Below are 26,780 nucleotides of genomic sequence, written 5' to 3' on the forward strand. Positions count from 1 at the left end.
TTGGAACATGTGTTTTTTTGAAAGAAAAAATGTAAAAACGCTCATAATATTGTCACCAAAAAATATTATTCTGCTTTTAAATCCACGCAACACAAAATTATACGAGTTTTTCTTGAAAATCCCTCCCTGTGTTTGTTCTTTGACTCACAGTGCTCATGTATACGACTGTACTCCGCTCTCAGATTTGTACCATTACTGTTCCGTGGCGTCTCCGTGGCTTTTCTCTACCGGCGCCACGATTCGAATGGATTTCTATACGACCCCCGCGCGTATGACAGTCGTGGTCATCTCCCCGCAATGACCTTATCCCTCCCGCTTCACTGTAAAACCGACCCAGCGACATGCATTGATGTGGCGTACTCCAATTTCATCCGCGCTGGACGTTTTCTGGACTATCCTTCGCCGTAATCCCGTCTGTCAAATGTACGGCTGGAGCGGGTCTGACTGGCGAGTAGTTACAGCCGAGCGGACGAGATTTGAAGTGGTTTTCGCCTGCTTTATAAATGCCACAGTAGATTTACCCAACGAAAGGTCTAGTGATAGCTAGCGTATACTGGAATATGACTTTTTGAAGGTTTGGCCCTCGCTCGGAGCTAACCCTGCCATGGATTTTTACTGTGCGTTGCAGATTGAATGACCTTTCTTTTTATTATATGTCAGGCGTAGATGAAGCCAAGTGAAAGGTTTAGCTCTAACCAGTCGATGCGCCTCGTAACTCCAATTTGCCCAAGTGATCAAGGACGCGCTGGCTAACACGAGCACTTCTGCGTCGCCGGGTAGAAGGCGGAAAGCGAGGCCCGAAAGCTGGAACGATATTTACGGACAGGGGCGGTGCCAGACATTTTTTGTTAGAGAGAAAACGAGAGGCTTCTTCGATGAAAGTGCACGATTAACATGCTAATTTAGCGCTTTTATGCGACACAAGCGTAGCCCCCTCCCTCTACAATGTTTGAGTCGCTGTTTTTATCCAGTTTAAATGTAGTTGGCCCATTTTGAACTTTGTAGTCGCCATTTGAACATTTTTGGACAAGATTGAATGTGCTGTGAAAATACGGAAAAAGTCTTCAGGGGGCGCTTTGGCGAGGGAAGACTAGGGCCCCCTCAAACCCCCTTAAGTCCCCCTTTCTGGCGCCGCCCCTGTTTATCGCACGTACATTTACTTTTTTCACTACTTCTGTTCAATTCAGTGCATTTTTACAGCACATTTAAAACAATTTGAGCTGCACAATGCGTAAGAAAACAGCAAGAAAATATAAAGATATCCGGTCTCGCTAGTGTTAAATGCCAGGGAGGAGCGTCTTAAGCTGTGTTACTGTGACATTTTGGTTATTTTTTGGCGATATGATCAGATTTGGGCTGTAGAAGGTCGAGTAAATCACTTATACGTCTCATTCCAGATGCAAACTAACGACTAAAGTGTTTCCTTCTGCTGTTTATTTATTGCAGCTCATGATTTATAATAGTTTTTGTGATTTAAATCTGCGCTCGAGTTGCTGTCAGTGGCGTAAAAGGGTCGAGTTTCAATATTATCCTTTATATTTTCTGCAGTAAAATGTCGCAGTTCTGAGTTTGTTATCGTGACAGGGCTGCGTAACGGCGTCTCTCTGTGTGGGCATCGTCCTCGCACTCGCGGCGCTGGCAGCTGGTCGAGCCGGTCCACTGAGTGATTGTGTGTGTGTGTGGATGCGCTCGTGTCCGTCCCCTAAATATGCCCCCCAGCCTGGGCCGGCTCAGAGGGAGAGCGCTCCATATTTCCTCTGGGCTTGTTGACAGAGAAGTGACTAACAGCCTGGATGTGTGATGGTGTCGCCCGAAGAGGCCAGCGGAGATAATCTAGATCCTTCGAAGAAACAAACGAGAAATGTGAGGTCGTTCTGTGGAGCGAAACGTAAAAATGCGAATAGATTCTGTTTTATTTCAAAATGTTCTATTGAAATTGAGTCAGTAACAAAGACGGTTTATATAAATGGATGTAGCTAAACCTGCTAGCTGCGGTGTTCCAAATTATTCTGCGTCCTGATTGGCTGTTGGACTGTAGACCATTGTGTCGTGCGTCCTGATTGGCTGTTGGACTGTAGACCATTGTGTCGTGCGTCCTGATTGGCTGTTGGACTGTAGACCATTGTCCATCAGTCTCCTCCGTGCCGTGTCTCCTGTCCAGTACAGAATGTGTTCAGACAAATTTACATAAACGTTGGATCTCAGTGTGACTCTGAAGTGCTGTACGTTTGCGATTTGTTTTCTCCCCGACAAAACCCACAATGTCGATGAAACGTTCTGCACCGACAAAGACGCCTACGAAGGTTTGAACTTTGAGAGAGTTTAAACGAGAGAGAAATGTGAGAAAATGTTAACGCCTGTGTGAGAAAAGTGTATAAAGTGTGTGGTGAGGGGTTTTACAGACAAAAACAGAGAGAATAATGTAAAAAAATAAAGATGATACTTCGCGGATTTCACCCTGACCCTAACGTGACTCGTGCGATAAACCTGGTCCACTGTATCGCCAAGAAAAACTGCAAAACCTTTATCAAGTCCTGCTCTTAATACATTAATAAAAACATAAAAATGAGCTAAAAATCCCTGTAATTTGACATAAAACACCGTCTGTAGACCCTTTAGTTGCAGAATAACTTCACATAAATCTCCCGCGTGTTCAGTTTTGATGAGTCCGTGTGTTTTTTCGTTATAAAAGTGTTTCTGCTCTGGCCAAACTGGGGCTGCGATGCATTCCCGAGTTTTCCAAAGTCATTCCTGTAATTCTTTAATCCTCCAAAGGTTTTCAAATCCCACGGGGAATCAAGCCGGACGTGCTCCAGGCCCGGGTCAGAGATCGTCCCGCGGCTGCTACACCGTCCTAATGCTATCTGACCGTTAGCGCCGCGTCCTAATGGTCTAACATACACCGCAGGCTCCCCCGTGGCACCGCCGCCATCTTGTCTCCGGGCCGCCGCGTCTCGCTCCGTGACAGATCGCCGGCCGTCGTTTCCCAGTCGCGAACGTTGGGTCGGGGTGCGGGCGTGTGGGCGGGGTGCTGATTAAAGACGACGCTCACCCCGCCTTCACCCCATCATCTCCCATTCTGTCTCATCTCCCGTCGGGCGCTTCCCCCCACGTCCCACGCCGTCACCTTTGACCCCCGGCTGCAGGTAATGGCGGCGGGGGCCCGAGGGCGCAGGGGACGGTGGGTGTAGCGGATATGAGCTGCATTACTGATGGAGGGATCGCGCTGCAGAATAATCATCGCGGAGGAGAGGTGGAGCGCAAAGATTTTTATAATGAAACGTCGGTGCGCTGCAGTGTAATCCTCAACGTTAAAGCGAACGTGTCACGCCGTTTTCTGATGTTCTAATGTCGTTTCCTCGTCACGCACAGACCTGGAGTTGTGTTTTTTTGTTTCATTCTCACACGTTTAACACACAAACCTGCAGATTTAGACTGAGTTCTTCTCTCAAACTGAAAAAAAAACACTCTGGAGCACTTCCTGTATCACCACATGATGACATCACAAGGTGGAACACTGTGTTTTTAAACTCCACACACCTTCATTTATAGAATCTATTGGATAATCTCAGTTGTGGAGTTGTGTAATCACTCGGCTTTAGCGGTTTTTGAGGAAGAGACGAATCATATTGTTAAAATTTATCTTTAGCAAAACGGTGTTAATCTTTATTCAATCAAATCTGTTATTAAAATAAAACTCTATATTAATTTATCTGTGTTAACTGTAGAAAATGAAGTAGATATTTAAAGCTCAAATATTCAGCCCCTCCTTCTCAAACACAGCGTCTTCCCCCGGAACCTTCTTCAGGTGCTCCGGCTCCTGGGGACTCATTTGACCGGAGCACCAAGATGGCCGACAACACGGGTAAATAAAACTTCAAACGAATCAATTGTGATCAGTGAGACGATGGACTTACTCATGTCTTTTGTAACAGATCAACTTTATTATTATTTAAAATGATTAGTTAAACATTTTAAACTTTTTTGCGTAAAGAGATTTTTTACACGAAGCTTTAAGTTTAGGCCGATATAAAAGACGAGCTACATTATAAACTGTCAATCTCGACTGAACTAAAGGTAAAAGGAGGAGGAGTTAACTTAAACTACCACTTGGTGACATCACAAGGTGGAACAGAACGTTTTGAGCTTTGTAGATGTAACAGACGAATAATAAAGTGACTCAAACATGTGAGAATGAAACAAAACACAAGTCTAGGTCTGTTTTTTTTTTTTTTTTTTTAATTAAAGTTTTTAATGGGTAAAATAAAATAAAAAAAACATAAAATAATAATAATAATAATAATAATAATAATAATAATAATAATAATAATAATAATAATGAAATCAATAGACAGACATATAATAAAAATAATAAAATTCAATAAAAAGAATAAATAAAAATAAAACAGGGAGAGGAGTTCCAGGTCTGTTTTGGAGGAGGAAACATTAGAACTTGGATTAAAACAAGAGTCACATTTTTTCAAAACGTTTTACATCAAGGCCGTGGTGGGTTAAGTGTTTGGCCCAAGTGCACAACAACAGCATCCATCTGTGGGAATCGCACCTCCAACCTGCGAGTCCGTGGATCTAAACCACACGACCAACGATGTTTATGTCGAGAGCGGGATTTGAACTGCCAACCTTTACATCAGCGGGCAAACGCTCGACCAGCTGAGCCTCTAATGACCCCGTGACCTTTATCGTCGGCGCAGCTGCAGATCTGTGGAGGTGACGGCGTGTGCGGTTTGAGCTTTATCTCGTTTGTTAATCCTGAACGTGAAATATGTCGTTCAGTTTGTGCGACACTTTCAAACCCGACGCTTGAGAAACGGTGATACTGGTCTGTCCTTTGTGTTTTAAACAAACACGGAACTTTATGTGAACCCGACGTGATGTAATATTTTAGATTTAAAGTGGAAATATTCTGAAAAATTGACTTTTCAGATGTTTCTCCTGTTTGTCGTTTTTTCTCGTTTCTTCTCTGACGTTTGTGTTTGGACTGATTCATGTTTGAGTTTAATCTTTAATCCACTATTTTCACGACGCCATTTTGTTGGTTAATCCTCGTTTAACGTCCACCTGTGACACGCCCCCTGTGACTCGCCCCCTGTGACACGCCCCCTGTGACACGCCCACTGTGACACGCCCCCTGTGACACGCCCCCTGTGACACGCCCCCTGTGACACGCCCACTGTGACACGCCCACTGTGATGTACACGCCCTCTCTCATCTTCTCTCTCGTGTCTCCTCTCTCGTCTCCTTTCTCTTCTCTCGTCTCCTTTCTCGTCTCCTCTCTCGTCTCCTCTCTCGTCTCCTCTCTCGTCTCCTCTCTCGTCTCCTAATGCAGTGGCCTTTGTAACTTTATAGAGATTTTTGTGTTTGAAAGTGTCGCCGCCGCCACCGCCGCCGCCGCCGCCGCCGCCGCGCTCTGACGCAGTTCTGAAACGAGAGAATTGGAGAGAATATTTTTTTACTTTTTGCCTTTTTTCAATCATGTGAAAAGTTCCAAATATTGAACCTTTGATTTATTTCATGGTCAAAGTTCTTCAGTGCAGTAAAAGTAGTAAAAGTAGTAAAAGTAATAAAAGTATGTAGTAAAAGTATGTAGTAAAGTAGTAAAATACTGTACTCAACGGTGCACTGTGTAACTTTTCTGGTGGAGGATCCTTCTGTGGAGAATGTTTTACAGTATGACTTTAAACCTTTCTATCCTCATGGAGACCAGACCAATTTACAGGTCAGATCTGTGGAGTGGCCACCCCGCTCACAGTCAAAATGTCTGATTTTGTAGCCGTTTTTGAGCAATAAATCCACCTGTCACTGAATAAATGTAAGGTAAGCTCTGTTTAATGTCATACTGCGGAACATTCTAAGACATTTCCGTAGAGACAACATGGAAAGGTACGTAGTGCGGCTTTAATTATACATTTTAGGGCTCATTTTAGGGTACTTTTATCTTTTTAGTTGATTTTTTCATGTGATACTTTTACTTAAGTATTTTTTTGCTCTAGTATCCTTATTTATTTTTTATTTTAAGTCACAAAATGGAGTTTTTTTTCCACTTTTGTGTGAATAAATGTGTCACACAGATGTTAAATTCAGATTTAAACGTCGTATTAATCCAAACACGTCTGATTCTGTTAAACTCACGCACTTACCTGTTTTTTCACTGCGTTTTTCTCCGTTTTCTCTCGTTTTAATGTCGCATGGAGCAGGTCACTTATTAACAGACCCGACCGTTTTCCTCGTACGCGAGCGAGGAGAGGGCGGGGCTTGTTTTCCAGTCCTTGAACACCAAGAATGTCCCTCGCCGCGTTTCTCAAGGACCCTGTAAAAGTTTGACCATCGTTTCACTTGAGCGTCTCATGACCTGCACTTTACACATTTACAAATCTGTTATTTCTGGATTTTAAATTGGCCCTGATATTTCGCTGAACTAAGAGGTTTTTGTGAGGACGCGGCCTCCACGCTCCCGCCGGCCCCGTGTTCAGAGGGCCCTTTGTGGGGTCTTTGAGGTCATGAATATGGAAACGTCCAGTCCACACACACAAACCTGAGGATTTCCAACCGGCGAAGCGTAAAAACGACACACGCCAAGATTCTTTTAAGATTCTTTTTACAGTTGCGTTTCATGAAATATTTTGCTGGCGCCATCTTGTGACTGGTTTGTGCATTTATTTAGCCACAACTTTCATATTCTGTGTTTATATTTGCGTTAATGCTGATGCTGTGGGGCTGAATTTAAGTTTTTGGGTTTAAAATCTGGACTGGCACACATTTCTTTCTTTCTTTCTTTTTTTCTTTCTTCTTTATTTGTCAGGGACCGTGCACAAAATCATTAATCTTACAAAAAGAAAAGATGATTTGTACCAGATTTCGCTGCTGCTGTTTTCCATCTGTAGCTCCTGAGCAGGTGAACACACATAAAACACACTTTTTATTACAATTTCAGTAAAACCACAGACTGTACAGTTGATAAACCAGGGACCACCGTTTATATAAATGGACAGAGCAAACCTGCCGCCGCCGTCCAAACAGGAAGTGATCATGTCGCACTTCCTGCTCCTCTCTCTGTCTCTGCTGCTTCAGACTCATTCTGGTCTTAAATGTTCGTATTAACCCTCTACATGATCCTGGGGTTTTTATTTCACTATTGTGTCGTAAAAGTGAAATAAATATCCAACATTTCCTGATCGTCTCCGTCTAAAAACTGTGGACTGAGAAAAGTCCGTGTGAAACTGGAGCCACTTTAATAATAATAAACATTAAAAACAGGATTACACATTATCAGTTATTTTTGTTTTGTTTCTGTATTTTTAAAAATGGCGGCGATGAAAAAGCGTCTGAGTGATGTCACGGTTTGGATAAAGATAAATATAAAACAAATGAACATTAAACAAAGCAAATAAACACACGTCTGACTCAGGGAATCAAGATATTATTGTGTGTGTGTGTGTGTGTGTCGGGGTGTGTGTGTCTGTGTGTGTCCGTGTGTCTGTATGTGTCCGTGTGTGTGTGTGTGTGTCGGGGTGTGTGTGTCTGTGTGTGTCCGTGTGTCTGTATGTGTCCGTGTGTGTGTCCGTGTGTGTGTGGCTGTGCAGCGTTCCAAGGATCCATCCGTCTCCCGTCTGGAGCCAAGCGAAGGGAAGGTCAGCCATGATGGATCCTTTCTGACATGACCACAGCCTGTGATGTCGACCGTGAGCTTATGGGCCGAGGAGGAGGAGGAGGAGGAGCAGAGAGGCAGAGGAGGAGGAGGAGGAGCAGAGGAGGAAGAGTAGGAGGACAGGAGGAAAGGAGGAGGAGCAGAGGAGGAAGAGTAGGAGGACAGGAGGAAAGGAGGAGGAGCAGAGGAGGAAGAGCAGAGGCGGAGAGGAGGAGAGGCTGAGAAAGAGAGGAGAGGAGGGGGTGAGGAGGAGATGGAGGAAGAGCGGAGCGGCAAAGTAGGAGGAGGGCAGGAGGAGGAGCGGAGAGGCAGAGGAGGATAACAGGAGGAGGAGCAGAGGCGGAGAGGAGGAGGAGCAGAGAGGCTGAGAAAGAGAGGAGAGGAGGGGGTGAGGAGGAAGTGGAGGAAGAGCAGAGCGGAAAAGGGGGAAAACAGGAGGAGAAGAGGACGTGCAGAAAGGCAGAGGAGGTGATGAGGAGAACAGGAGGAGGAGAACAGGAGGAGGCGGAGAAAGAGCAGAGAGGCAGAGGAGGAAAAAGGGAGCGGGAAGAGGATGGCAGAGTGGAGCAACAAGAAGGGAGAAGAGGAGCAGAGCAGCACGAGAGGAGGAGCAGAGCATAAGGAGAGGAGGAGGAGCAGGGAGCAGGTAAAGAGGAGAGAAAGGGGAAGGGAGAAGAGCTGGAGGAGGAGAGGAGTGAGGGAGCAAGAGAGCAGGAGGGCAGCAGGAAGGAAGGGGAGTGGGAAGAGAGGAAGAAGGGAGGAAGAGAAGGAGGAAAAGAGGAGAAGGAGGAGAAGAGGAGGAGGAGGAGTTGAACACTTCTTGACTTTCTGTAGGTAACACAACTTCACAAATGGAGTCGACAGGATTAACACTGACGGGTCTAAATAGTGCAGCTGAGGGGGAGGAGGAGGTGCGGGGGAGGAGGAGGAGCGGGGGAGGAGCGGGGGAGGAGCGGGGGAGGAGGAGAAGCGGGGGAGGCCGGGTGGACTGGCCTTGGCGCCCCAGGTCCAGATAGTGGTGGGATCAGAGTGAACCACACACAGACTGAAGTTTGGCACATTCTGAAAAAACACAACACTGAACTTGTGTTTTTAGATTCATCAAAAAAATGTGAAATAATCCAAATATATTTCACTTTTCTGCTGGTTCTTGTTCTTTTTATAAACGACAGGACACAGGCTCATATGAAGGAAACTGTATTTTTGTGTTTATAAAATGTAAGAAAATACGTTTTAGTGTCAAACTCGACACGTTTCACTCAGTTTGAAGGTTAAAGTTTGGTACTCCTCACAAACAGACCTGGAGTTGTGTTTTGTTTCATTCACATGTTTGACTCACACTTTATTATTAGTCTGTAACATCTACAAAGCTCAAAATGCGACGTTCCACCTTGTGATGTCATCAAGTGGTAGTTTTCAAGTGAACTCCTCCTTTTACCTTTAGTTCAGTCGAGATAAGAGACAACTCCAGGACTGAAATGATCCAAATGATTCTATAAATGAAGGTGTGTGGAGTTTAAAAACACAGTGGAGCACTTCCTGTATCACCACACGATGACATCACAAGGTGGAACAGAGTGTTTTCTTTCAGTCTAAATCTGTTTGTGCGTCTCCTCTTGTTTCTTAAATGCAGCTGGAGCTCGTCCTCATGATAACATTTTTTTTTTTGCCGAATCAGAGAAAAGAGCCAGAGCCGCACAAGAAAGAACCGATTCATGAACCGAGCCATCACTGACTCACAAAGGACACATATACACACATGTATACTAACACACATACACACACACATTCTCCTCTGCTCCAGTGTGTTTCTCTATAAACCCCAGTTCAGTCAGATGCCCTCCCACATGTGACCAGGGCTTTTGAGCCACAGTGAAAGAGCCACTGCGTGTGTGTGTGTGTGTGTGTGTGCGTCGGGGTGTGTGTGTATGTCTGTGTGTGTGTCGGGGTGTGTGTGTCGGGGTGTGTGTGTCTGTGTGTGTGTGTTCTGTATTCGTACCATTGTATCTGGTCAAAGTGTCGTTTAAACACTCGTTTGTGTTTTGTGTCGTCTGATTTAAACTTTCTACATATTTATACTAGTTTAGACTTTGATATTTACAGTAAAAGAGTTTGATTTGTTTTTGATTTGTTTTTACAGTTTTGTTTCTTTGCAGCTGATGCCATGTGACGCTAACTAGAGGCCCTGCTCTGTCTGTGTGAGACTTTAACCTGGGCTTTATTTAAAACGAGACCTGGTTTAGTCGGAGCTACAAGAACTGAAGTGACTGTCAAATAACACTACAGTCATAAACTAGCATTAGCATTAGCATTAGCATTAGCCACTTAGTCATTAGCCAAGTCCAGTATCCAGTCTAAAGCCCCCTACTGTCCAGAACTACTGCATAGTCTGTGCTCGTGCGGCGTTTGTCCTCAGTCTGCAGCCCTGTACTGTGGGTGACGTAGCCTTAGCTCCGCCCCCTTCAGCCTCCACCCCCGACAGGAGGCCAGCTGGAGACGAGCGAGGTGGGGAGCAGCTTAAATCCTGATAAATTGGCAGTGTCAGCCGAATGCAGCGCGTTCAGATGCTGCTTCCAAAGACTCAAACTGTGCCTCGTGCAGCCGTGTTGTTCTTATTTTAATACCTTTTGTCTTATAATTATAGTTTATACCCAAAGAATCTCACAATTAAACACCCGCGGCGACAGAGTTATATTTATCTCATAGTTCAAATCGTCTATTTTCGGTGGTTTAGTTTTAAGATTTTGTGGAGGAAATGAGTTGTAAAAGTCGTTTGCACATTTACATTTGCATCAAACTGAATAAATCCGAACCTCGTCTGCAGGATTCTCTCGTTTATTTTCTCTGGATTTTAAATATCGAGCAGCAGCGGACGACAACACGGAAAAAATGTGCGGAAATAAAGTAAAATATTGTATCAAAATGAGTAGGTTTTGATTTTTAGATTTGACAAAGCTTCAAATGTGGAGATTTTTATGAAGATTTGAGCTGAATTTTCGTTTTTTTTCCAGCTGTTTTTATTTGTTTATTTTAGTTTTGTGTTAAAATGTAGTGGAGTAAAAGTACAAATACTGCACTCAAATGTACTGAGGTAAAAGTAGAAGTACTCACTGTCAAAAGTACTTAAGCGGAGTTACCTTAAAAGTTCCCTGTGCCTCGTGCTGTATTTGTACTTTGTGTGTAATGTTGTGTTTCTGACGGGTTTTAGTTGCTTTACTCTGCACTTTGCACTTTGACCTTTACACTTTACACTGTTGTCACGTGTAAATGTGTCACTGCTAAACTAAATAAAGTGACCTTGAACCTTGAAATGTACTTATACTTCACAGATTTCGCCTGTTGCGGGTTATTTTTAGAATGTACTGAAGTATCATCTTTATTTTTACATTATTCTCTCTGTTTTTGTGTGTAAAACCCCTCACCACACACTTTATACACTTTTCTCACACAGGCGTTAACATTTTCTCACATTTCTCTCTCGTTTAAACTCTCTCAAAGTTCAAACCTTCGTAGGCGTCTTTGTCGGTGCAGAACGTTTCATCGACATTGTGGGTTTTGTCGGGGAGAAAACAAATCGCAAACGTACAGCACTTCAGAGTCACACTGAGATCCAACGTTTATGTAAATTTGTCTGAACACATTCTGTACTGGACAGGAGACACGGCACGGAGGAGACTGATGGACAATGGTCTACAGTCCAACAGCCAATCAGGACGCACGACACAATGGTCTACAGTCCAACAGCCAATCAGGACGCACGACACAATGGTCTACAGTCCAACAGCCAATCAGGACGCACGACACAATGGTCTACAGTCCAACAGCCAATCAGGACGCACGACACAATGGTCTACAGTCCAACAGCCAATCAGGACGCACGACACAATGCAAATAAATAGAAACACAAATAAAAAAAGCAATTCTGCAAAAACAGCAAGGCCAAAAAAGGTGAAACACGATAACAACTGTAAAGGTAATAGGAGGAGTTAACTTGAAAACTACCACTTGATGACATCACAAGGTGGAACGTCGCATTTTGAGCTTTGTAGATGTAACAGACTAATAATAAAATGTGACTCAAACATGTGAATGAAACAAAACACAACTCCAGGTCTGTTTTTGAGGAGGAACAGGAGTCAGTTTTGTGTTTTTTTTACAGCCCCTTTAAGACTGTTCTGGTTTAAAATAAAATGAAAAATGAACCGTGTTGAAATGATTCTTCTTCAGGCATTAAAAAAAAATCTTCAAACTGCACAAATAAAACTCCGGTGTCACCGTTTAAACGATCACACAGACTTAAACGTGTGACAAATTGACGAGATTAGCGGTTCATTACGGCGCACGACTTCTGCAATGAAATGAATGAATAACACTTTATCAGCACGATCCTGATGTGATTCTGGTCACCACGGAAACGAGCTGGGGTCTGTTTAATCCTAATCATAAAAAAGCGACTCGTTTGAATATGAAAAACAACATAATAATAATAAAAAAACGCTGAAAGAAAAACATATAGACACCAAACCAATATGAGGCTTATTGTCTCCGACTGGATATTGAGGTCTCACAGGGCACCACGGGGAAGATAAATCGCTATAGCAACAGTGTCTTAGAGCACTACACCTGCCCCGCAATACAAATTATTGATACTTTGCGGTGGGTGTTCTACATGTAGCTCTATGGGGGAATGTTCAGCGGTTACCGGGGAGACACGACGCACAAATGAGGAAATGGTGTCAAAAAAAAGTTTCAAGGTTTTAGTCTGAAAACTGCAGAAAAAAAAACACAAAATGGGTTTAAACGGCAGGTTTTCAGGAGACGGTGATCAGTCTGAGCGTCTGTGATCAGGTTTGGGAGTTTGACTGTAAACAAAAAGGTGAGAGCGGCTGGAAAACTGTCGGCTAACGCTAACTAGCTTGTGGCTGTAGTGTTATTTGCGAAGGACTAGACAACAGTAAAAGTCAGCTTAAGCTTTTGCAGTGTATGAACGTGCATTGTGTCGTGCGTCCTGATTGGCTGTTGGACTGTAGACCATTGTGTCGTGCGTCCTGATTGGCTGTTGGACCGTAGACCATTGTGTCGTGCGTCCTGATTGGCTGTTGGACTGTAGACCATTGTGTCGTGCGTCCTGATTGGCTGTTGGACTGTAGACCATTGTGTCGTGCGTCCTGATTGGCTGTTGGACCGTAGACCATTGTGTCGTGCGTCCTGATTGGCTGTTGGACTGTAGACCATTGTGTCGTGCGTCCTGATTGGCTGTTGGACTGTAGACCATTGTGTCGTGCGTCCTGATTGGCTGTTGGACTGTAGACCATTGTGTCGTGCGTCCTGATTGGCTGTTGGACTGTAGACCATTGTGTCGTGCGTCCTGATTGGCTGTTGGACTGTAGACCATTGTGTCGTGCGTCCTGATTGGCTGTTGGACTGTAGACCATTGTGTCGTGCGTCCTGATTGGCTGTTGGACTGTAGACCATTGTGTCGTGCGTCCTGATTGGCTGTTGGACTGTAGACCATTGTGTCGTGCGTCCTGATTGGCTGTTGGACTGTAGACCATTGTGTCGTGCGTCCTGATTGGCTGTTGGACTGTAGACCATTGTGTCGTGCGTCCTGATTGGCTGTTGGACTGTAGACCATTGTGTCGTGCGTCCTGATTGGCTGTTGGACTGTAGACCATTGTCCATCAGTCTCCTCCGTGCCGTGTCTCCTGTCCAGTACAGAATGTGCTCAGACAAATTTACATAAACGTTGGATCTCAGTGTGACTCTGAAGTGCTGTACGTTCGCGATTTGTTTTCTCCCCGACAAAACCCACAATGTCGATGAAACGTTCTGCACCGACAAAGACGCCTACGAAGGTTTGAACTTTGAGAGAGTTTAAACGAGAGAGAAATGTGAGAAAATGTTAACGCCTGTGTGAGAAAAGTGTATAAAGTGTGTGGTGAGGGGTTTTACACACAAAAACAGAGAGAATAATGTAAAAAATAAAGCTATTGCGGGTTATTTTTAGAACGTGACCTCCCACTTTAAACCATCGACCAGTGTAGCTCAGTAGAGATTGACAATTCCAGGACTGAAATGATCCAAATGATTCTATAAATGAAGGTGTGTGGAGTTTAAAAACACAGTGGAGCACTTCCTGTATCAACACATGATGACATCACAAAGTGGAACAGAGTGTTTTCAGTTTGAGAGAAGAACTCGGCCTAAATCTGCAGGTTTGTTTGTGTTGAACATGTGACTCCAGGTCTGTTTGTGACGAGGAAACAACATTAAAACATAAAACCGACACGGCGTCGACTCAAACCCTTTAAACGACGCTTTGATCGTTTTTAAGGAACATTAACAGGAAGTTGGCGTGGCACTCGGCGAGCGTCTTTCTGGTTGAATTCAAAATCACAAAAATGACTGACTCAGATGGTGGTTTAAGCGCCTGTTTGCCAATTTCCCTTTTTCATAATTGTGTGAATGTGTTTCTCTATTGAAGTCGGGCCATTCATGTGAAAATCGATTTGGAGCTTCGCCGCGTTACTTTTAAGTGATACATGGCGTGATAACCCGGCAGCCTTCAGACTCAAAGACTAATTAAATTGTCTGTGTGGATTTGAATCGGTTGTGTGCGAGTCGTAAGCGTCCGCGTGTCTTAATTAAATCATATTGGCTTTCAAAAAAAAACGTCGCCAGGATTTGTGGGAGCTCTTCAGTTCAGTCGTACAGGAGCGGTGTAAACACGCCCTCCGTCTGACCCCGGCAACGACGACCACGGGGAAATGGAAAAAGGTTTTTGGCTGCGAGGTTTTAGCCGAAAATAAAAGCAGGAGCAGGTTGAGCGTTGGGTTTTGTGCGTTGGGTTTTGTGCGTTGGGTTTTGTGCGGCGTGTTTCTAAGCTGGTTCCTGATGTTTTCGCAGAGCGCCGGAGATCATTCTGGGGCTGCCGTTCTGCGAGGCCATCGACATGTGGTCCCTGGGCTGCGTCATCGCCGAGCTCTTCCTGGGATGGCCGCTCTACCCCGGAGCGTCAGAATACGATCAGGTAAAAGTCAAAATAAGACGTAAATACAGTTTCTATCAGAGAATTTAGAGCGTTGTGTTGTTTACCTGCTGCTTTGAGTTTCTTGTTCGTCTCCATTTTGTCCAAATATAAAGAAAAAAAAACAACTTTATGATTCTAGATGTAATGACGTCGTTCTGCCAGACGGGGGCGAGAGGCAGATGTATCTATTTTTCTATTGATTATGTTGAACTTTGTCATGAAACGTCCAAAAAGGTAAATTCACAAAAGTTGAATCTGATGGTTTTTATCAGTGACTCACCGCTGCATTTTAACTAAATTAATTTTATCTCCCCCTCGTCTATTTGAAACTGAAACTGATCTCCTTGTCCCCATGGCAACAGAGTGGTCGGCTGCTCTTGTGGCTGCCTAGCTCACACACTGAGTAGTTTGTGGACAATATACAAATGTAGTACAATACGTACTTTCTTATAAAGGTGTAAAAAGTTGTGTTTCCCATCATGCAGCTGTGGTCAAATATCACACTGAGATAATGTCTCTGCTCTGGTCATTTTGTATCTGCAGCTCTTTCTCTCAGGATGTGTGACCCCCACGAAGGGACGGGAATAAAACACTCACCCTGTCCTACTAAATGTCTTAATGTGTGACCCTCCCTCACTCTGAGAGCGAATAAACCCCCGGTGCAGCTTCACCGTGTCACACACTGTTTAAACATCACTGAAGACACGGCTCACTCTGGGTTGAATGTTGCCGGACGCTGCTTTAACTCGACAGTGTTCTTGTAAGATCAGAACGATCCTGGAGCCTGTGCTCCTGATCTTTATGCAACAGAAACCGACGAGTTCTTTAAACGTTGTGTTTTTGAGCTCAGTTTTTAACATCATATCATGGGATTTGAAGTATTTCAAAACACATTTCATGACCCGAGTACACGACGGTTGGATTGTGTGAAGTGAACTGTTTGTTTTCCTGTTTCCATGGAGACCGTGAGGCTAGCTCAGGAGCTAGCTCTGGACCTTTGAGATGCTTCAGGCTTTTTACAGCAAATGTGGCAGAAGATCTGCAGAGGAAACACCCGAGACCTTCAGAGGAAATACTTTGAGGAAATGGCCCATTTCACCGACCGAGCAGCGGAGCAGAGAGAGACTTTCCTGTTGTGTTCACCTGGCTCCCCCTGGACACCAGCTGTGACGCTGCAGGACACAGAGGAGGGACACTTTTGTCCAGAGGGCTGTTCCTCTCCTCAGACTGCCCCCCTCCCCCCGACCAGTCGTCCCTTTAAACTGACCTGAGACACAAAGAGACGAGCAGCGTTTATGCAGCGAAACTGGAAAATACATCAGGACCAATAAAGTTTATGTCTCTGTGTCTCTCTCTCTGTATTTCTCACTCCCTCTGTCTCAGTTTTTCTCTCTGTATCATGTTGTCTCTCTCTCTGTGTCTCCCTCTGGATCTTTGTCTCTCTCTCTCTCTTTCTCTGCATCTCTCTCTTACTGTTTCACTCTGTCTTTCTCTCTCTCTCCTGTCTATCTCTCTGTCTTTCTCTTTGTCTCCCTCTCTGTGTCTTTTTCTTTCTCTCTCTTTCTGTCTCACTCTCGTGTCTCTCCCTCCCTCCCTCTCTCTCTCTCTCGCTCTTTTTTTTCCTTTTTCTTATCACTTCCTGACATTAATCTTACCTCCTTCATTTTACTAATTCAAACTCTTGTATTTAATCGTTTAACATCTTTCTGTCAAACACGTGAGCAGAGTCGCCTCTCCACAGATCTGACCTGTAACCTGACCTGGCAGAGAGAGATTAACTCTTAAAGCCACAGTGTGCAACATTAACATCAGACTGGAGCGGAGCAGGTGACAGACCCTCCTCTGGAAATGTCACAGAGTGCACCTTTAACTGTGCTGGTCTAACATTTAGCCGTTAGCTCCGACCACAAAATGCTACATCGATGCTACGCTACAGTGATGCTACGCTAACGTCTGCGCCGTGTTTGTGTGAGCGTGTGTCTCTCCAATCCCCCTGACGCTTCCTGCAGCCTCCGTGTTTATCTCAACAGATGCCACGCAGCCACTTGTCCAATTAGCGTAGCCCTTGTGCTCTAGAGCAAGACATCGCCGACACATTCCCTTCTCTTTATCGCTCATGCAGGGCGCCGCGGGAAAACCTTGAGCTAACTCCGCTCCGTCAGTGAACAAGCTCCCTGAATTTTTTGTGTTAGTCAGTTGCAAATTTCAAATCATTCACCATTTTCTCCATGTTAAATGTTTTTACGGCAGTGGCTCAGTTGGTAGAGGATTTCTCCACTGATCTGAAGGTTGCCGGTTTGAATCCCACTCTCGACATAAACATCACTGACTGAGCGACACAGGTTGGCGTTACGTTAGCTCTGACTTTCACAAATAAGAAAAAAGTTCATTTCTTGAGGTCGTCCAAAGGAGCAGCGCGGTGGTGTTTGGCACAGAAGGTTTCAGGTTAAATCCCACGTTTCTCTGTGGAGTTTGCATTTTTACTTTGGGCATTTGGTTTTCTCCATCAACCCAAAAAAAATCCTCGAGCTAAAGTACCGTAAATTTTGGACTACAGAGCACAACTGAACATAAGCCGCACCAGCTAAATTTGAGAAGAAAATACATGTACAAATATAAGCCGCATGTTACAAATATGTTGTAACATGAGATATTTACACAGAAAGACAGAACATGGTTTAATTTAAGACGCACTTTTTTTCAAACTGTGTCTGAAAATCAGCACCAACACAGGATGAACACACCTGCAGGTTTAGAAAATAAAACAGCACCAACACCATCTGCTTTTATTTCCTCTGAAACATTTTGTCATCTTTTTATATTGACCAAGTTCTTCTCGCTGCCGCCTCCAACGTCGCACCATCGGTTCATTGATGCCAAACTTACGTGCAGTGGCTCTATTTCCTTCTTTGATGGTCAACCAAGACTGTGGACCTGTTCAACAACAACAACGACAACTGTATTTTCTGAAGATTTACATATATAGCGCTTTTTTACACTATGAACATTTAACTTAAGAAGCAGCGAACCCCCTCGCCGTTCAGTCAAAGTCTTTTGGTTCTTCGTCTTTCCCTTCCCGTCCATTCAGCCCCATTTCAAACACAGTGGAAATTTTCGTCACTGGCCTGGATGCCGCTTTCGTGCAGTGGCTCTATTTCCTTCTTTAATGGTCAAACTTACGTGCAGTGGCTCTATTTCCTTCTTTGACTCATTTCTTCCTGTGTTGATGAGGCTGTGTTCATGATGCGCAAAATGACGGTTCAAAATCAAAACTCGTGTATTCTTCAGCGCAGAATCTTTCCCCACGTCTGTCTCATGTTTGTGTTTACTGTTAGAGAGCGCCCCCCGGTGGACATTAGCCAGTAAAAGTGTATAAATTAGCCGCAGGGTTCAAAACGTGGGACAAAAGTAGCGGCTTATAGTCTGAAATTTCCGTTAGTCCTGACCGAGACTGACCCTGTTGTCCTGAGGTCGACTGATCACAGAGGACACATATTCACAGACATTATTTTGTACTTTAACCTCAACTTTTTCCTTTTTATTTCTAAGGATTTTCCAAATTTACTTACAACTCTGTGTTCTTTTTGCAGATCCGGTACATCTCGCAGACACAGGGCCTACCCGCGGAGTATTTATTAAGCGCTGGGACGAAAACAACCAGGTTCTTCAACAGAGATTCGGAGTCGACGTACCCGCTGTGGAGACTCAAGGTTAGTAACGCCGCACGATATACAGACTCTGGACTGTGTAATGTCCGTCCTCCTCCACGAAAACACACACTCAGCCCGAAGCTATAGCCCTAAACGCAGAGTCTAATAAGAGTAAAATGGATTTGTGTGAGAGGATTTGGAAAATGGAAAGCAAACTTGATAAAACTCGTCTCAGTTCTAACCTCCTTTCGACTGACTGGATATATAGGCCACTCGATAAGTACGTCTGCCCCGTCTTCTGGCGTCTTGGATTTTACTTTTGCCCATTTCCAGACCAGCAGAAAACAGGGTCTGGTCTTAAAATGGCTCCTAAATGTTTCATGGCCCGAGTCTGTGTATGTTTCGTTTCTTCACTGTCGGGTTTGTTATCGTTTAAAGCTCCACTGTGTAACGTTTTAGCCAAAAAAATATACAAAAATACAATGTTTTCAGTTTGTTATTGCATCGAAACACGTGCGTTCTTACCACAGACTGTAAATAAATGGACGTAGCTAACACGCTAGCTGCCGGGTTTCAAATAGGACGTGATCATGAGCATCGACATCAACGGCTTCAATTCAATTCAAGGTTGCGCCCGCTAGCGTTAGCAACAGGTTTGATTGACAGCGTTGCTAAGTGGGAAAAGGGGCGTTACCTTTAACAGCCTCGCTCTGGATTGGCTCGTTGGTTGCTGTGTTAACCTCCTTGGACCTGAGCTCTTTCGTGGCTTTTTTGATAGAACGTTTGAATGATAATTTGCAAAAACGTTAAGAGTCTGAAACAGCAACATTTGTCCTGAGTAAAAACAAAATAAGAAGCAACAATTGTGCCTCTTGGAAAAATGTGTGCAGACAGGAACAGACATGTGACTTTAGCAAAAAAATAAATAAAAAAAATACTCTGAACATTGTAAACTCTTAAAAATATTATAAATTGAACATGTTTTGCATTGTTGCTGTTGTGACCGAGACAACCCAAAATGTGTTGCGCACATATGTGAACGCCAGGTCCCAGGAGGATACTCGGAATTCCAAATACGGAACTCTGAAGCTCACCGACGCTAGAGCGGTTAAAGCGGCGAATTTGGACCTGAACTTGGAGCTGAACACTACACAGTCTATGGTTCTGTGACTCGCATCTACACAAACCTGACTGTTGTTCGTTTAGCGACAATATTCCAGTCGTCCAGGTCTGATCCAGAGTAAAAACCAAAGTTAAATAAATAAATAAATCGGACAAATCGTTGTAGGAGTGAAGACGTTTGGCTGCTCGTCTAAGTAGCTTTTTCCGTGCAAAAATGGGGATATTTGGATATTTTTGTTGTAATATTTAAGGTTTTGAGCTGTGAAGGGGTGAATAAATCACTTTTATGGTTAAACTTTGGGACGTTCTGCTGTAAAAGCCAAAGTTAAACCTGTAACTGGACAAAACGTTGTAGGAGCGAAGACGTTTAGCTGCTCGTCCAAGCCGCGGCTTGGACGAGCAGCTAAACGTCTTCGCTCCTACAAGCCGTTTCTTCAGTTCTGGTCAGATTTCTCCCGGACGCCGCCTTAAATCTGTCTGAAGGAGGCGCTAACGACACTGAAACTATAAACAGTTTGGATTTCCTACATGACATGCTACTGCCAGAAAGTCAGAGTTGCTTTAATTGTTTGCATTTTCCTTGACACAAAATACATTTAAGAAGAAACGGTTTAACTCCTACGACGATTTGTCCAGTTACAGATTTAAATTTCATCTTTTGCTCTAAAAATACAGCACATTTAAGTTCTGAAAAGCATTATATATATGTACTTTTTGCATCATTTAATCGGTCGATTTAGAGCTGCATGTTTATACTTTCCATTTTCCAGTCCGTCTCAAAGTTTTCTCGTCTCCTCCGTGCGTTCACATGTGGAGCTTTTGTATACGGACTATAATGACTCACTATTAGCTGAACCCGTTGCATTGTCGGCCTCCGCACGCCGTCTCCCCCGGTCGTCTTTGGCTGTTAGGTGAATGTTTTGCGCGGCACCCCGGGGGTTCCTCGGAGGGGCGCGCCGAGTCCTGCCGCACATCAACAACAAGAGACCGTAATGAGCCCAATGTAAACAGCGGCGTTCCAGTCCGGAGGGGAGAGCGTGATGGGATCGCGGGGTAACATCTGCTTCTTGTCTCCTGTAGACTCCGGAGGACCACGAGGGCGAGACCGGGATCAAGTCCAAGGAGGCTCGCAAGTACATCTTCAACTGCCTGGACGATATGGCTCAGGTATTTACATAAGAGCGCGACACGGAGCTGGAGTGTGTAGCCCAGTTTCCACGAGCGCTAATTAGCTCTACTTAGCCTGGTTCTGTTTCCATCCACTTCCCTCTGCTTATCTCCGTAGAATTTTACATCGTATCCATAGAAACGGCCCACAACAAATCAATTTTCTACCTGCTTGCCCTGGTTAGAACTAAACCTCCAACTAAGCGTTACTTTAGCAGTGATTCAGTGATGATATTTTTGATTAATCCACCACAAATTTCAGGATTTTTCAGTCTTTTCGCGACAAAAAGTGCAGAACACAGACATGAGGAGAATTGCATGAAATTTTAAAGCTCTGAGCACAAAGACCGCAGCGAAGAGACTGTACACCGCAAGCTAAAAACTAAAAAACGAGCTGGTGAAACTAGCACAAGAGTGTCAGCTGTTTCCTTCGGTGTTTCTATGGTAAAACAGAGACTTTAAAGTGTTCCACAGATCAGAACTGCGCACTTTTACTTTAGATACAAGGGAAATGCAGAGCAGTGGTTCAGATAAATGCTTTTACTGCGCAGAACGATGGAGATAAACGACACAGGAAGTAGAGTCGCTATCGCTAATCTGCAGCAGCTTCAGCCTGATCCTCGCTGTGTGGATTTATGTAAACATGACATGACACACGAGGAACGGCTCTCACCTTTTTAACCCTTTTAAAGAACGTTTCAAACTGAAATCGTGGCGCTGTTTCGTGGACTGAGGTCATTATTTGAGGAGGACTTTTACGACTTTACGCTATTTCTTTACGTTTGCATGTTGTGCCTCTGCGTCCGTCGCTCCGTCTGCCTTTGGCGCTCTGTTTTATTGGCTGTTGCCGTGGTGATGTTTTGTGGTTACGATACGACGGAGCGGCTCAGATTTGCGCAGGCGCCACGAACACGACGAGAGACGCGGCTTCAAAATCGAAACACGAGGATCCAAAGTCGGGTCACGCCTCCCTGAAATCTGTTCGTAAATGGTCCTGTAGCGTGTGGCGAGCTCAGCGGTTATTTGTAACGTTTCTTGGAGTTTTTGAAATAAAATTAAACCAGTTGAAGCTGAAACATGAGGCCTATTGATCGAGGATTTTTACTTTAAGATTTATTTAAATTTAAAACCTATATTTGTACTTTTTAAATCAATCATCTTTATAATAAAACGTGTTTGGATTGTTAAAGTTTGTTCTAATGCTGTTTTACCTCGAGTTGTGTTTTGTTTCTACATCTCCAAACCTCAAAATGCGACGTTCCACCTTGTGATGTCATGAAGTGGTAGTTTTCAAGTTTAGAGTTACGTTTTACCTTTATTTGAGTCGAGAAAAGTGACAACTCCAGGACTGAAATGATCCAAATGATTCTATAAATGAAGTTGTGTGGAGTTTAAAAACACAGTGGAGCACTTCCTGTATCACCACACGATGACATCACAAGGTGGAACAGAGTGTTTTCTTACAGTTTGAGAAAAGAACTCAAGAAAAGTAAAAAGTACCCACTGTAAAATGTACTTAAGTAAAGTCCAGATACATAAATATTCTCCTTAAACACAGTACTTTGGGGGTGGAGTCAGGTGTAAAGTTTCCCTGTGGAGCTTTTCTTCTTTTCTTACCTGGTCGTTGCCGTGGAGACGTTGTTATTGCTTTGCCAGGAATGTTACACAGCCAAATACGGCATTACACGGACGTGTCCTCCAAGCTAGATATGTTTAAAGTCACACTGTGGAACTTTAGAGTCAAAGCAACAACATCTCAACGACAAAGAGACAAACTGAGCCCCGGAAATGTTACATAATGCATCTTTAAAGGGCTTAAATGACACAAAATGGACTCGTGTGAAGTTTAAGTCGTGTTATAATGATGTTAATGCATCAAAAACAGACCTGGAGTTGAGTTTTGTTTCATTCTCACATGTTTGAGTCACTTTATTATTAGTCTGTTACATCTACAAAGCTCAAAATGCGACGTTCCACCTTGTGATGTCATCCAGTGGTAGTTTTCGAGTGAACAGCTCCTTTTACCTTTAGTTCAGTTGAGATTTTCAACTCCAGATCGGCTGAGATGATCCACATGATTCTATAAATGAAGGTGTGTGGAGTTTAAAAACACAGTGGAGCACTTCCTGTATCACCACATGATGACATCACAAGGGGGAACAGAGTGTTTTCAGTTTGAGAGAATAACTCAGCTGGTTCCGGTTAAAAAGAGCAAACAAAAACACTCCAAATATACATAAAATCCAGTCGAAACAACACTTTTCCCTGTCTTGTCTTCTCTAACTCCTCGATCTGTCTTTCTCTCAAACCTCGAGTCACTTTGAGCCGACACATTTCGCGAATTAACGATCGAATGTTTGAAATCTGTTAAAATATTTACGCTGCCGAGCCCCTGGTATCCAGATGCTGAGCCGCGGCGCTGCCATATAGAATTTTACCCAACAAAATGAAACCAGCTGCTGAGGAAAAACTCCAGCTCTGCATCTGCGGTAATGAAGCGGAGACGAGTGGAGTGTCTGAGACGAGCCCCGTCCTGCTCCAGCTCTGTTTGTTTTTACACCTCCACAAATTATTATTATTATTTCAGTGTCCCGTGTCTTAAAGGGCCACGTGACGCTCATCATCTGTTATTATAATGTCATTTCCTCGTCACAAACCTGTTTAACGCGCGGACCCTGAAGATTTACGCTGAGTTCATGTCTCAGATAGAAAGAAAACGCTCTGTTCCACCTTGTGATGTCATCATGTGGTGATACAGGAAGTGCTCCGCTGTGTTTTTAAACTCCACACACCTTCATTTATAGAATCATTTGGATCGTTTCAGCTCCTGGAATAGCCGATCCCCCCCTTCTCTCTCTCTTCTCTCTCTCCTTTCTGTCTACTTTCTCTTTCATCTCTTTCTCCCTCCTCCCTCTCTTATTTATCCCTTCTCTCCTCTCTTTCTCTCTCCCCTCCTCTTTCTCCTTTCGCTTTCTCTCTCTCCTCTATTTTCTCTGTCTTCTCTCCCACCTCTCCTCTCTCTCTCCTCTTTCTCTCTCTCCCCTCCTCTTTCTCCTCTCTCTCTCCTCTCTTTCTCTCTCTCCCCTCCTCTTTCTCCTCTCCTCTCTCTCCTCTCTTTCTCTCTCTCCCCTCCTCTTTCTCTCTCTCCTCTCTTTCTCTCTCTCCTCTCTTTCTCTCTCTCCCCTCCTCTTTCTCCTCTCCTCTCTCTCCTCTCTTTCTCTCTCTCCCCTCCTCTTTCTCCTCTCTCCTCTCTCTCCTCTCTTTCTCTCTCTCCCCTCCTCTCTCTCCTCTCTCTCTCCTGTCTTTCTCTCTCTCTCCTCCTCCTTCTCTTATTTATCTCCTCCTGGAGTCGTCTCTTATCTCGACTGAACTAAAGGTAAAACGTTGCTGTTAACTTGAAAAAAAACTCCCACTTGATGACATCACAAGGTGGAACAGAGCGTTTTGAGCTTTGGAGATGTAACAGACGAATAAAAACACAACTCCAGGTCTGTTTTTGAGGATGTGACGTGACTTAAATCTCACAAGAGTTTGTTTTGTTTAATACAGAACCTTGAACTTTCATGAGAGAAAAATAAAACCACAGAGAAAATTCTGTTTCTAATTCAGAGTTTGGTGATTCCAGGGACTTTTTTCGTTGCTTCAGTATCAGAAAGTTTCTCTGATCCATGCGGCTGATCGTTTTCTCCGATCTGATCCCAGTCTCTGTGCGTCATTCCCGTCTTGTCCTTGGAGCGTCACATGTGTCTTTAAATAAAACAGTGAGTTCAAATAGAAACAGAAGCACAAAAACTAAAGAGGAGCCACGTGCAGCTTCACAAAACACCAGTATTTTACATCCTGGACGTGTTTAAGTGAATTTTATTAGTATTTTTATGCAAAAGTTTACACAGAATAGACTGATGTGAAGTTTAATCCATGTTAGAACATCGTTAGTGCATCAAAAACAGACCTGGAGTTGTGTTTTGTTTCATTCACATGTTTGAGTCACACTTTTATTAGTCTGTTATATTTCCAAAGCTCAAAACGCGACGTTCCACCCTGTGATGTCATCAAGTGGTAGTTATTCAAGCTCCTCCTCCTTTTACCTTTAGTTCAGTCGAGATAAGAGACAACTCCAGGACTGAAATGATCCGGATGATTCTATAAATGAAGGTGTGTGGAGTTTAAAAACACAGTGGAGCACTTCATCACCACATGATGAGAAACAGAGAGAGAGGAGAGGGAGAGATGAATGACAGAGAAGGGGCAGAGAGAAAAAGGGAGAGGAGAGGGGGAGGGGAGAGAGAGAAAAAGAGGAGAGCCAGGACAGAGAGAGGAGATTAGAGAGGAGAGAGATAAGAGAGGGAAGAGAGGAGAGAGATAAGAGAGGGAGGAGAGAGAGAGAAAAAGAGGAGAGGGAGGAGGGAGAGAGGAGACAGAAAGGAGAAAGAAGACAGAGAGAGAAGAGGGAGAGAGAGAAAGAGGAGAGTCAGGACAGAGAGAGGAGATTAGAGAGGAGAGAGATAAGAGAGGGAAGAGAGGAGAGAGATAAGAGAGAGATAGGAGAGGGAGGAGAGAGAGAGAAAAAGAGGAGAGGGAGGAGGGAGAGAGGAGACAGAAAGGAGAAAGAAGACAGAGAGAGAAGAGGGAGAGAGAGAAAGAGGAGAGTCAGGACAGAGAGAGGAGATTAGAGAGGAGAGAGATAAGAGAGGGAAGAGAGGAGAGAGATAGGAGAGGGAGGAGAGAGAGAGAAAAAGAGGAGAGGGAGGAGGGAGAGGAGAAAGAAGAGAGGGAGGAGAGAGAGGAGGTAAATAAAGAGAGGGACGAGGGGGAGAGAGAGGAGAGGAGGGGTGGGAGAGAAGACAGAGAAAAAAGCAAGAGGAGAGGGTAAGGGGAGTGAGAGAAAGAGTGGAGAAAGAGGAGAGAGGGAATAAATAAGAGAGGGAGGGCAGCGGGAGAGAGCGAGAGAAGAGAAAGAAAAGGGGGGGATTGGCTATTCCAGAGCTGAAATGATTCTATAAATGAAGGTGTGTGGAGTTTAAAAACACAGTGGAGCACTTCCTGTATCACCACACGATGACATCACAAGGTGGAGCAGAGTGTTTTCTTTCAGTTTGAGAGTAAATCTGCAGGTTTGTGTGTTAAACGTGTGCGAATGAAACAAAAACAACACAACTCCAGGTGACGTCGCTCATAAAACAGCGTCACATTTTCACTTCATGAGCTTAAATCATTGTCCGTGTTATTTTTACTCCAAATGTTCCGCACTGCTGCTTTACTCGGCCGGTTCGCTCCGCTGACACACGCGCGGCTCTGGAGCGAGTGAATCTTTGCACAGCGGTCAGTTCCCATGCTCCCCTGACATTTGGATCGTCCGTGCTCGGCTGTGAGCTGAGGCGCACGTCTTGTTTTGTAAACCAAACACAGCGTCACGTGGGCCGGAACGGGGTGTTTTTCCCATGGCGTTCCCGTCTCCGCCGCGGATCATGTTCTTCTTTAACTCCTGATAACGACTCGCCGACGCACAAACAGGTAAAACAAGTCCGTCGCTTTTTATGGACTTTGGTTTCGTTCCATGACACTGGTGACTGTTTGTTTTGCTCCGGGCTGAAGGGGGCGCCGTTAATACAGTTTTATTTCAAATCGTTAATATTCAGCTCGAGGCTTTTAATCCACAGATCTGCGTCCGACCTCTGTCAGTAAAAGTCTGTTGTTTGGAGACACATCAGAGATATTTTTGTGTTAAATGGAGCCGACTAAAAGTGCTCAAGAACTTAACGCTGAAAAACTGTTTTAATGAACTAATCAAACTGAAAACTTGAAAAAATAAGTCGTATTTTTGTCATTTCTCGCAGCGTTTCAGTCCTGCCTGAAAATACAAGATGTGAAAGGAAACAGCGGGGGAAGAAGTATTTAATGCTGTTGTTTAAGTAAAAATACAGATACTAGAGCAGGGGTCTCGAACTCGAATGGTCTGGGGGCCGCAGGAGGCAGAGTCGGGGCCAAATCCACAAAAAAAAAGCTTTAAGATCTTCTCAAACATCATCATTTTTTTCAACATACACGAGGAAATATGCCAATTGTTGTGGATTTTATGGATATACTTCATTATTTGTTGAATCTAATTGTACTGCGGGCCACAAAATACCATCTCGCGGGCCGC

The 26,780-nt window shown here is 44.2% G+C and overlaps 1 protein-coding gene across 1 annotated transcript in view; it reads left to right on the forward strand.

The window, feature by feature from the left end:
- Positions 1-26,780, forward strand: part of hipk2 (homeodomain interacting protein kinase 2) — a 176,245-nt gene that overhangs the window by 97,176 nt on the left and 52,289 nt on the right. Inside the window, exons 3-5 of the mRNA XM_033967831.2 lie at positions 14,573-14,696; positions 18,287-18,406; positions 20,549-20,635. Coding sequence (XP_033823722.1) covers positions 14,573-14,696; positions 18,287-18,406; positions 20,549-20,635 — 331 coding nt within the window. The remainder of the gene's footprint in view (positions 1-14,572; positions 14,697-18,286; positions 18,407-20,548; positions 20,636-26,780) is intronic.

Source organism: Periophthalmus magnuspinnatus, chromosome 6 (genome assembly GCF_009829125.3).
Source record: "Periophthalmus magnuspinnatus isolate fPerMag1 chromosome 6, fPerMag1.2.pri, whole genome shotgun sequence".
NCBI lineage: Eukaryota > Metazoa > Chordata > Actinopteri > Gobiiformes > Gobiidae > Periophthalmus > Periophthalmus magnuspinnatus.